General features: G+C 38.7%; 1 protein-coding gene across 2 annotated transcripts in view; it reads right to left on the bottom strand.

Moving 5' to 3' along the window:
• Positions 1-13,015, bottom strand: part of rasa3 (RAS p21 protein activator 3) — a 56,131-nt gene that overhangs the window by 18,060 nt on the left and 25,056 nt on the right. For both annotated transcript variants that reach the window (XM_088993106.1, XM_088993107.1), the window contains exons 5-14: positions 11,604-11,680; positions 6,989-7,069; positions 6,454-6,526; positions 4,453-4,526; positions 4,277-4,381; positions 2,622-2,778; positions 2,367-2,515; positions 486-600; positions 334-408; positions 133-256 (exon numbers count right to left, since the gene is read on the bottom strand). In XM_088993106.1, coding sequence (XP_088849232.1) covers positions 133-256; positions 334-408; positions 486-600; positions 2,367-2,515; positions 2,622-2,778; positions 4,277-4,381; positions 4,453-4,526; positions 6,454-6,526; positions 6,989-7,069; positions 11,604-11,680 — 1,030 coding nt within the window. The remainder of the gene's footprint in view (positions 1-132; positions 257-333; positions 409-485; positions 601-2,366; positions 2,516-2,621; positions 2,779-4,276; positions 4,382-4,452; positions 4,527-6,453; positions 6,527-6,988; positions 7,070-11,603; positions 11,681-13,015) is intronic.

Below are 13,015 nucleotides of genomic sequence, written 5' to 3'. Positions count from 1 at the left end.
TAGCAAATATATATCTAACTAGGTAGCCAGCAATCAAGTTAGATGGCGAATAGAGAGCAAATAGCTGGCTGGGTAGCCAGCTAGCTAGTTAGATAGCAAATAGCTAGCTATCCAGCTAGCTAGTTAGATTACCTTGGAAACGCGTGGCCGCAGATTCCCTCAAGGAGAAGAAGATGTCACACATCACCGTCGGACAGCGAACGCCGGAAGCCGTGATGACGTTAAAGATGCGGTCCACGTAATGGCGAAGGTTTTCCTGCGGCGAAGAATCAAATTTGCCGCTATAAGAGTAGCCGCATGCTAACACATGCTAACAGTGGTTCGCTTCCTTACCCTGTTGGTCTCCAGATTTTCCGATTCCTTCAGTTTAACCGTGTCGATTTCACAGGGCTTGTGTTCTGCGCAGATCTGTAAAGAGATGATTTTGATCTACTTTTGGATTTACTTTTCATACTCCGATGGATAAGCAACACGTCACTTCCGACCTCGTCGATGATGGGTTTGAGGGTGACTTGCAGGTAGTGCATCCCCGCCAGTTTCATGGTCTCGTCGATGCATTTGGACGTGAGAGAGTTGCCTCGAAAAATGGTGTTTGGATCCCTACGTTTGGAAAAAAAGAGGAGTCATAACGGCAAAAAAGACAATACGGCGGTCGTGTTTTGGTACAATGCCTGATACATTTATTAGAGGGTACTAGCTTGCTATCGATTTGCTGTCTATTCGCTATCTAACTAGCTAGCAGGCTACCTAGCGAGCTATTTGCCATTTAACTAGCTAGCTGGCTACCTAGCTAGCTATTTGCTATCTATTCGCCATCTAACTTGCTAGCTGGCTACCTAGCAAGCTATCTATTTGCTATCTATTAACTATTTTACTAGCTAGCTGGCTACCTAGCTAGCTATCTATTTGCTATCTAACTAGCTGTATGGCTACTTTGCTAGCTATCTATTTGCTATTTGCTAACTATTAACTATCTAACTTGCTAGCTGGCTACCTAGCTGGCTATCTATTCGCTGTGTAACTAGCTAACTGGCTACCAAGCTAGCTATTTGCTATCTATTCGGCGTCTAATTTGCTAGCTGGATACATAGCTCGCTATCTATTTACTATTTATTCACTATCTAACTAGCTAGCTGGCTACCTAACTAGCTATCTATTTGTTATCTAACTAGATAACTGGCTAGCTAGCTATTTTCTATCTATTCACTATTGAACTAGCAAGCTGGCTACCTAGCTAGTTATCTATTTGCTATCTAACTAGCTAGCTGGCTATCTGCTATCTATTCGCCATCTAACTTGCTAGCTGGCTACCTAGCTAGCTATCTATTTTCTATTTATTCACCATCTAACTAGCTAGCTGGCTATCTAGCTAGCTACCTATTCGCTATCTAACTAGCTAGCTGGCTACCTAGGTAGCTATCTATTCACTATCTAAAAAGCCAACTGGCTACCAAGCTAGCTATCTATTTGCTGTCTATTTGCTATGTAAATTTTTGTAAATATTTGCTATCTAACTAGCTGGATGGCTACTTTGCTAGCTATCTATTTGCTATTTGGTAACTATTCACTATCTAACTAGCTAGCTGGCTACCTAACTAGCTATCTATTTGTTATCTAACTAGATAACTGGCTAGCTAGCTATTTTCTATCTATTCACTATCGAACTAGCAAGCTGGCTACCTAGCTAGTTGTCTATTTGCTATCTATTTGCTATTTGCTATCTAACTAGTTAGCTGGCTATCTAGCTGGCTATTTGCTATCTATTCGCCATCTAACTTGCTAGCTGGGTACCTAGCTAGCTATCTATTTATTCACTATCTAACTAGCTAGCTGGCTACCTCGCTAGCTATCCATTTGCTATATGCTATCTATTCACTATCTAAATAGCTAGCTGGCTACCAAGCTAGCTATCTATTTGCGATCTAACTAGCGAGCTGGCTCCCTAGCTAGCAATCTATTTGCTGCCTATTAGCTATCTGGCTGGCTAGCTATTAGCTATCATTAGCTGGCTAGTTAGCTTTCTATGAGTGGGTTGAGTGAACGCTGGCGCGTGTGGCTGCCGCTACTCACCCGCAGAAAAACTGATCCTGTGACTGTAAAGTGACCTTAAGAGTTTTGAAAGGCGCTTACAAATGAAATGTATTATTATTATTATTATTATTAGTAGTAGTAGTAGTAGTAGTAGTAGTAGTAGTAGTAGTAGTAGTATTTGCCGAGCGTGTTCTAATGAACACAGATAAATTCATTTTCAATTTTTGTATTTATATATTTATAAATATTTTGATTTTTTTAAAACTGTATTCATATAATGGTCATATTACAAACATGAATCTCCCACCCGCCCACTTTCCAGCTTTCACGCTTACTGTGTCCGGTGAACTTCGGCGTGCGCGATGGCGCTAATAAATGGCACAATTTTGCCATAGTGGAGGAAGAGACGCACGAGCGGGATGGCGGCTTCTTGCTTCTCTCTGCACACCTCCCCGAGAATGTTGGCGGTGGATGCCGACACGGGCTGCAAAAAATAATAATAATAATAATAATAATAAAATCAACGTAAACGTCCGACCCCCCCCCCCCCCCCCACCCAAATTAAGGCCAAAGATTGGTCGTTTGCGTACCTGCACGTTAGCCGAGTGTAGCAGCAAATCCCTGAGGGGGCTGTAGTGCTCCGAGGGGAAAACGTGGTCCTCGGTGTAAACAATGTTCAGGCGTAAGGATCCCAGTTCTTCCACCTTGACGGATTTGCCGCCGTTTTCCCGAGGTTGAAGATAGTACCTGAGAACAATGACATATTTTTTTTTTTTAAATAAAAAAAAATCCTTTTATAGGGAGCTTCAGAATTGAAAATAACTTTTGGTCCATTTGTATGTCATACAAGGAGAGACATACAGCGATAACTTGGCTTACTTAGAGTGTGCAAGGCGAAAAGTGTGTATACCAAAAATTAATTTCCCATAGGAAACCATTAAAATGACAATAATCTGTTCCCAGGTCCCCATAAAACATCATTTTCTACTAAAAAAAGCCTTAAAACTACACAAAATATACCTTATTTTATGTATAATAAATGTGCTATGATATTATAATTAAAGAAATAAACTGTACTGTATCATAAAGTCGTTTTATTGACCTTTGTGATGGTCGTTGATGGCTTGATGGAATGGAGTGTCCGCTTTCATCAGCATTAAACACTTGATGGGGAACGTAGCCTTTTTCTTTCACCATCTTGAGGAATGATCCCTTGTAGGTACTTTCTCTGCCATAATTTTACCTTGTTCCTCATCAATTGTGATCTGTTTAGCTGTGTTGATAGCTTTTTGCATCTAGTGTACAGATGGCGTGTGCGGGTGATTTGTGGACCCTGCTTGATGGGATATTTTAACCTTGCAGTCTGCTTTTGAACTATCATAGTTGGAATGAGTTCAACTGTCACTGTATTCTATCTATTTTCTCACTCTCTCTCTGTCGTCTGCCTGTCTCTTTAACGTTTAAACCACCTCTGCTCACTGCTGCGTTCTTGACCAATCACGTGGCTTTAACGAAAGACTGGGGGCGGGGCATAGAGGACAAGAAAAAGTCCGCTGCCATTTCCTTGTTAGGAGAACGGGCTCATTCTTGAACGACACATCACTCATTGTGGCGCTCCGTGTGTTTCCCAAAAAATAGTTTGTATGCCAAGGTAAAATTTTCATAAATGTAACGTTGGTTGGTCACCGAAAGGTTCGTAAGCCAAGGGGTTCGTAAACTGAGGTATCACTATATTTCAGTACGATGCAGTGCAGTTTAGTATTTAGCATTTTGGAATACATACATAAATGAATAAATAAAAAAACATAAAAAAATAGCCAAATACATAAATAAACAAGCAAATAAATAAATAAATAAATAAATAAATACATACGTAAATAAATAAATCACCAAATAAATAAATACATAAATAAATACATACACAAATAAAAATATAACAAAATGGCTAAATAAATACATAAACAAATAAACAAATAAATACATACATAAATGAATAAAAAAAATAGCCAAATAAATAAATATAGAAATAAATAAATACATTGTGTTGTTGATGTTTACATTTGTTTTGAAAGTCCAATTTATTCCTCTTTTGCTGTGGTTCAGGTTCAGTCACAGAACCCCCTGTCACCCCCCCCCAAAAAAAAAAAAAAAAAAAAAAAAAAAAACAAACACACACAGGGCAGAAAAGAGCAATGGGCCCGATGGCCCTGTCAATCAAACGAGGGCGGGATACAATGACACCTACCATGCATCGTGGACTCCAAATTGCCCCAAAACTCTGAGGGGAACTCGCACCCCTCCCAGGAACTCATCACCAAACTTCAAGTTGCTGGCATTCCACAGGTCCACCCTGAACATAAAGCACAGTCCGTGTCAATTTGTTATTTTTATTTTTGGGGGAGTGTGACTTTGCCACTTTACCTCAAAGCCAGTTTGTCCACATCTTCCTCTTCAACATCAAACTGTCGTTTTGTGTAGCTCAAGGGCCGCGTCACCTAAAAAAAAGAGGAACCAGCAAATGAAATGGGGGAGGTTGTTAGGGAGGGGAGAAGGCCTAACTCTTCAAATAATACAATACAATACAATACAATACAATACATATTGATTGATATAATAATCATAATAATAATACATTTCATTTCTCAGTGACGTTCAAAACTCTCAAGGTCACTTTACAGTCACAGGATACGTTTTTCAGTGGCAGCGGCAGCCACACGCGCCAGATAGAAAGCAAGCTAGATAGCTAATGGATAGCAAATAAATAGTTAATAGATAGCCAGATAGCCAACAGCTCGCCAGCTAGACAGTTTACAGCCATTCAGCTAGACAGCTAATAGCTGGCTAGCTGATAGATAGCAATTAAATAGTTAATACATAGCCAGATAGCCAGTTTACAACCAGTCAGCTAGACAGCTAATAGCTAGCAAATAAATAGTTAATACATCACCAGATAGCAAGTTTACAGCCATTCAGCTAGACAGCTAATAGCTGGCTAGCTAATAGATCGCACATCAATAGTTAATAGATAGCCAGCTAGCCAGTTTAAAGCCATTCAGCTAGACAGCTAGTAGCTAGCTAGCTAATGGATAGCAAATAAATAGTTAATAGATAGCCAGATAGCCAACAGCTAACCAGCTAGACAGTTTACAGTCAGTCAGCTAGACAGCTAATAGATAGCTAGCTAGCTAATAGATAGCCAGCTAACCAGTTTACAGCCAGTCAGATAGACAGCTAATAGCTAGGTAGCTAGCTAGCTAATAGATAGCAAATAAATAGTTAATAGTCAATAAATAGTTAATAGATAGCCAGATAGTCAACAGCTAGCCAGCTAGACAGTTTACAGCCAGTCAGCTAGACATCTAATAGCGAGCTAGCTAGCTAATAGATAGCAAATAGTTAATAAGTAGCCAGCTAGCCAGTTTACAGCCAGTCAGCTAGACAGCTAATAGCTAGCTCGATAGCTAATAGATAGCAAATAAATAGTTAATGGATAGCCAGATAACCAACAGCTAGCCAGCGAGACAGTTTACAGCCAGTCAGCTAGACAGCTAATAGCTAGCTAGCTAGCTAGCTAATGGATAGCAAAGAAATCCACCAATCCTAACCTATTTGACATATAGCGCTTTAACAACAGCTGAAGCTGAAACAAAGCGCTCAACATGGACAGCTATCATATACAGGAAATAAAGCAGTCACAAAGATAGTAGAAAGCACCAGGGAGTGAAACTAAGCTCAAATCGGAATCATGTCAAAGAGTACAAGTGAGTTTTGAGGGGGGGAGTTTGCGAATTATTTAGCCTCCGAGTCTCTATTCTCTATTTTGAATGGATTTCGACTTACGACCATTTTGACTTACGACCGTTTGGTCGGAATGTAACTCGGTCGTAAGTCGGATGTTACCTGTACGTCCGAAAAAGCAATTAAGGCCTTTTTTCTCGAGAATCGTCACGAGTCAAAAGTCACAAACAAGACATCTCATGGCCCCAAGACAGGATGTTTACAAAGTAGCGAGAGAGCAGATAGGACAGAGAGCGCCGTAGCGCTAACGTGATTAACCAATGACGTCAAGCGATTGCCCGATTCAAAATGGTTGAGAGGACGGATGTCTCGGAAAAGGAGCTCCAAGGCTTTAAAAGCGTGCACACAAACACATACTGTATGCGCATACGTACACACTCAAACGTATGTGCTGCCGCGGCTTGGAATTGAAGCGGATTTACGTGGGATAGGAGAAGACAGTTTCTTTTAGTCAATGAAAGCTACCGCTTTGTGTTTGCTTTCAACATTGAGCTTATGTATTTATATATGTATTTATAAATAGAAACTATGATAAACACGCTATCAACTGTTAGCACAACTACACACAAAACAACGACAAGCTAAGTTCAGTGGGCTAAGCTAACCAACGGCGCAGTAGTTTACCTCGAAATAGAAAACTTCATCAAACTGCGGGTTATTGGTTTTTCTCTTCACCTTGGTCTTCTTGGCTTCTGACCTGAAAGTAGCGGAAATAATAATAATAATAATAATAATAATAATAATAATAATAATAACTGTGTAACTCAAAATGATAGAAAGCTAGCTAGCTGGCTAGCTCGGAGTTAGCTAATAATCACTCAACCAGGAAGTCACATTAATAGATAGAAAGCTAGCTAGTTAGGTAAGAGTTAGCTAATAATCACTCAACCAGGAAGTAACTTTCATAGAAAGCTAGCTAGCTAGCTCAGAGTAAGCTAATAATCACTCAACCAGGAAGTAACTTTAGTAGATAGAAAGGTAGCCAGCTAAGAGTTAGCTAATAATCACTAAACCCGTACAACCCAGAAGTAACTCAAACAGATAAAAAGCTAGCTAGCTAAGAGTTAAACATAAAAAAAAGGTCGTTAGCTTGAGGGTAATGCGCGTTTTAGACTTTACATGTTACGTTTACATGTCACATGTTGACGGCGTAGCTAACCTGGAAGGACCAAGCAGCGAGACAGCAGCGTAAGGGTCACATTGGCCATTGACGATGGGAAGACCTTGGCACTCCAGCACTCTGCGGGGGATACAAACCACATATTTTTATTATAATAATAATAATTAAAAAAAAAAAAAAAATAATAAAAAAAAAAGCTAAACAGAACACAATTGATGAGGAACAAGGTAAAATTATGGCAGAGAAAGCACCTCCAAGGGATCATTCCTCAAGATGGTGACAGAAGAAGGCTACGTTCCTCATCAAGTGTTTAATGCTGATGAAACCGGACACTCCATTCCATCAAGCCATCAACAACTTTATTATACAGTAGTTTATTTCTTTAATTATAATACCATAGCACATTTTTGTGTAATTTTAAGGCTTATTTAGTAGAAAATGATGTTTTATGGAGACCTGGGAACGGATTATTCTCATTTTAATGGTTTCCTATGGAAAAGTATTTTTTGGGATACACACTTTTCACCTTACGCACTCTGTCTGGGAACCAATTAAGTTCGTAAGCCAAGGTTTCACTGTATGTTGATCCACTTTCTACTTGACAAACGTGGGAAGGACGGCGTGGCTCTTCTGCATTTATCTTCCTGTGAGAACGCAATCCTTCTAAAAATGTCCTTCTCCCCGATGACATCATGCTCGTAAGGGGATTATGCGTGGGGGGGGCAGACAACCGGCAGGACCAAACACTTCCTGTGTGTCACTGTCGCTGATGCACTACTCGTCACAGTCTGATCTATTGCGCAATAATTTGCAGCGCACGCACACACACACACACACACACACACACACACACACACACACACACACACACACACACACACACACACACACACACACGCACGCACACACACAACCACAAATACAGACACACACACACACACATATGCATCCATACACACACCAACACAGACACACAAACACAAATATATACACACACACAAGCACACACAAACATACACACAAAAATACACACAAACAAAAATACAGACACACACACATACACACACTAACACAGACACACAAACAAATATAAACACACACACAAACGCATACACGAACACAAATACAGACACACGCACATACACACACATACCATCATACACACACTAACACAGACACACAAACACAAATATATACATACGCAAGCACATACAACACACACACACATACACACAAACACAAATACAGACACACAAACACACATACATAGCAACACAAATACACACACAAACACAAATACACACACACACACAAACACACAGACACACAAACATAGACACACACAAGCACACACAACATACACACAAACACAAATACAGACACACACACAAACATAGACACACACAAGCACACACAAACACAAATACAGACACACACACACACACACACAAACAGACACACACAACATACACACAAACACAAATACAGACACACACACAAACACACAGACACACAAACATAGACACACACAAGCACACACAACATACACACAAACACAAATACAGACACACATGCACAAACTAACACAGACACACAAACACAAATACAGACACACACAAACACACAGACACACAAACATAGACACACACACAACACACACACAATGACATACAACATACACACACATATACACAAACACAAATACAGGCACACACACACACTAACACACACAAATACAAACACACACACATAAATACAGACACACAAACACAGGCAAACATACACAAACCTACACACAAACACACACGCATACGAATACACACCAGTACGACTGCACAACCACACAAATGCACACGTACACACAAACACATACACAGACACACAAAAACAAATACACTCACACAAATGCACACGCACACACACGCACAGACACACACAAACACGCACAGGGCTTCCTAATAAAGACGCAAGGCCGGGCTTAAGCATCTGTAATGCTAGCAGCAGCGCACTTCCTGTCCTCCAATAAGCTTGTTTACGTAACCCCCGCTTGGCCCACTATCCATCGCTCAACGCTGCGTCCAGTCGAGACACGCCGCTCAGACTGCCCGGCGGACATCTTTGTTTTGCTTCACGCTTCTGCTTTGTTTATGCTAACACTACTCACCCACAGAAAAGCTTATCCTGTGACTGTTGACTGATTATTAGCTAACTCTGAGCTAGCTGGCTAGCTTTCTATCTATTAAAGTTATTTCCTGGTTGAGTGATTAATAGCTAACTCTTAGCTAGCTAGCTAGATTACTATCATTTTGAGTTACTTCTGGGTTGAGTGAATGCTGGCGCGTGTGGCTGCCGATGCTCACCCACAGAAAAACTGATCCTGTGACTGTAAAGTGACCTTGAGACTTTTGAAAGGCGCTTATAAATGAAATGTATATTATTATTATTATTATTATTCCTCGTCAGGCTAATATTAGCATTAGTGTGTGCCTTGTCGGGACATACAAGCTCAGCTGCCTTCAACATGCATCGCTTAACAAAGTCGGCGTCGGAATACTGCTTTGATGCTAATGCTATTTGGCTAGCAATTAGATAGCTGGCTTTTATACTGAATTATATACTATTAGCTGGCTGGCTATTAGCTGTCTAGTTGGCTGGCTGTTAGCTGGCTAGCTGTTGGCTATCTATTAGATATTTATTAGCTAGTTAGCTTTCTAGCTATATGAGTTACTTCCTGGTTGAGTGAACGCTGGCGCATGTGGCTGCCGCTGCTCTATTCTATCTATTCGCTATGTATTAGCTATATTCGCTAGGTATTAGCTATCTATTCCCTAGCTATTAGCTATCTATTCACTAGCTATTAGCTATCTATTCACTATCTATTCGCTAGGTATTAGCTATCTATTCGCTATGTATTAGCTATATTCGCTAGGTAATAGCTATCTATTCCTGAGCTATAAGCTATCGATTCACTAGCTATTAGCTATATATTCGCTATCTATTCACGAGGTATTATCTATCTATTCAATAGCTATTAGCTATCTATTCGCTATGTATTAGCTATCTATTCACTAGCTATTAGCTATCTATTCACTAGCTATTAGCTATCTATTCGCTATGTATTAGCTATATTTGCTATCTATTCCCGAGCTATAAGCTATCGATTCACTAGCTATTAGCTATCTATTCGCTAGGTATTCGCTATCTATTCACTAGGTATTAGCCATCTATTCGCTATGTATTAGCTATATTCGCTATTAGCTATATTCGCTATCTATTCGCTATGTATTAGCTATATTCGCTAGGTATTAGCTATCGATTCACTAGCTATTAGCTATCTATTCGCTAGGTATTAGCTATCTTTTCGCTAGGTATTAGCTATCTTTTCGCTAGGTATTAGCTATCTATTCGCTAGCTTCCACTTTTAAATGATCCTGCAGGCCTGTTAAACCTCCTTGGGGGCCGGTTCCGGCCCGCGAACCGTATGTGTGACACCCCTGAATTAGACGATCATTCCCGACCTGGTGCAAAAATAGCCCGGTCGAGGCAGATGGTACAGCAACGACCGCAGCTGATTTGCGGTTAATGGATGACGGATTTTTCACTACAATGACAATCAGTAACATTTCTTCATACCTTCTGTGCTCAATTTAAAACAAAACCTAAAAAAAAATGCATGCCTGAATATTTACTCATTCACTGGCAGACCTTCTTCTTTCATGAAAAAAAAAAGAGCTTACGAACCTCTTGGCTTATGAACTTTTCGGTTTACGAGCGTTAAATGTATGAAAATGTTACCTTGGCATACAAACTATTTTTCGGGATACACACGGAGCTGCCACAATGAGTGATGTGTCGTTCGCGAACGAGCCCATCCTCCTAACAACAAAATGGCAGCCGGCTTGTTTTGTCCTCTATTCCCCGCCCCTGGTCTTCGGTTAAAGCCACGTGATTGGTCAAGAACGCAGCAGTGAGGAGAGGTGGTTTAAACATCAAATAAACAGGCAGACGACAGAGTGAGAAATTGGATCAAAAATTAAATTTGGACATGTTTCAACTTTGATAGTTCAAAGGCAGAGAGTAGACTGCAAGGTTAAAAATATCCCATCAATCAGGCTCCACAAATAACCCACACAAGCCACAATTGATGAGGAACAAGGTAAAAGTATGGCAGAAAAAGTTCCACATCAAGTGTTTCATGCTGATGAAAGCGGCCACTCCATTCCATCAAGCCATTAACGACCATCACAAATGTAAATAAAACCACTTTATTAGACAGTACAGTTTATTTCTTTCATTATAATATCAGAGCATATTTATTATACATAAAATAAGGTATATTTTGTGTAGTAGAAAATGATGTTTTATGTTTTAAAAGATGTTTTATGGGGACCTGGGAACGGATTATTCTCATTTTAATGGTTTCCTATGGGAAATTAATGTTTGGGATACACACTTTTCACCTTACACTCTCTGTCTGGGTACCAATTAAGTTCATAAGCCAATGTATCCCTGTAATCCCTAAATGATATGGGTCTGGAGTTATTTGATCTTGAAATGGGGGCAGCTGTCCAAAATACAATGCAATACATACAGATTGCTTTATTTAGCGCTTTAACGTTGTAATAACAAGACAAAAGCATGCGCAGAGTCTCACCGGGTGGCGAGTTTGTGGTTGATGACTCCGCTGTCTGTGATGACTTCACTCAGACGAAGCTCCAGGTGGACTTTTCCCTGCGGAAAAAAAAATATGGACATGGTTTTGAGTGACAGCCCAAAAGTTGCGATTCACACAGAGGACATGGTCACCTCGTGAAGAATAATTCCATGTCGTTTCAAGCGCAAACACTTGATGTGCTTTTGTACTGATTGATTCATTGATTTTTTTATTTACTTGTTTGTTTCGATGAGAAGGTTTCTTCAGCCGTCATCTGTACAAAAGTGAAGGTTTCGGACGTTTCGCCTCCTATCCAAGAGGCTTCGTCAGCGAACTAAAGTTGTTTGTTTGTTTATTTATGTATATATGTATATATGTATTTATGAATGTATGAATTTACGAATTTATGAATATATGAATTTATGAATGTATGAATTTATGAATGTATTTATTTATTTATTTATGAATTAATTGATTGATTGATTGATTGATTTGATTTCATATTTTCTGGATTTGTACTGAACCAAAAAAAGATCAAAAATGTAATACGGTTATTTGTATTTTTTTTTTTTCATCTGTAATGAACAATAAAAAAAGGTGAAAAATGCCGTATCGTTATTTATTTATTTTTATTTTTTTTTTTTTTTTTTTTGGGGGGGGGGACTGGAATGAACCCCAAAAAGGTAAACAAATAAATTTTGGTTGGATGTGTATTTATTTATTTATGTTATATATTTATTATATTTATATTTCTTCATTTATTCATTTATGCATTTATGCATTTACTCATTTATTCATTTATTCATGTATTTGTGTACTTGCGTATTTATGTATGTATTTATGTATTTATTTATTTGTGCATTTATTTATTTATTTATCTGTACATTCATTTATTTATTTATTTATGCATTTATTTATTTTCTATTTTCTGGATCTGGAATGAATGAAAAAAGATCACAAATGTAATACGGTTATTTCATATTACCTCTACATATATTATATATTACTTCTATATACTATTTATATTTCAGTTATAACCTCAAAAGGGTAAAAAAAAAATACAGTAGTTATTTCTATTCATTCATTCATTCATTCATTCATTCATTCATTTGTGTACTTATTTATTTATTTATTTATTTTTTTAATGTTTTTTTTATTGATATAGAATGAACCAAAAAAAAGTCGTAAATGCACTCCGGTCATTTTAACGCACCAACTTTTTTTTTTGTGGATCTGAAATGAACCTCAAAAAGGCAAAAAATACAGAAGTTATTTCTATTAATTTATTTATTTGTTGTCCTTAAACGTACGTTTTAATGAAAAGCATCGCGTTCAGATTTTATTGTGTTCGACTAAAACAAAGCCAAAAAAATGGCTGTTTAACGATGGTATTTTCATACCTAGCAGTCAAA

The sequence above is a fragment of the Hippocampus bargibanti genome, linkage group LG03, assembly GCF_051943395.1.
Source record: "Hippocampus bargibanti isolate YZ-2025 linkage group LG03, ASM5194339v1, whole genome shotgun sequence".
Lineage (NCBI taxonomy): Eukaryota > Metazoa > Chordata > Actinopteri > Syngnathiformes > Syngnathidae > Hippocampus > Hippocampus bargibanti.
Note: the sequence above shows the minus strand (reverse complement) of the source record. Positions and strands in the feature narration are given on the sequence as shown.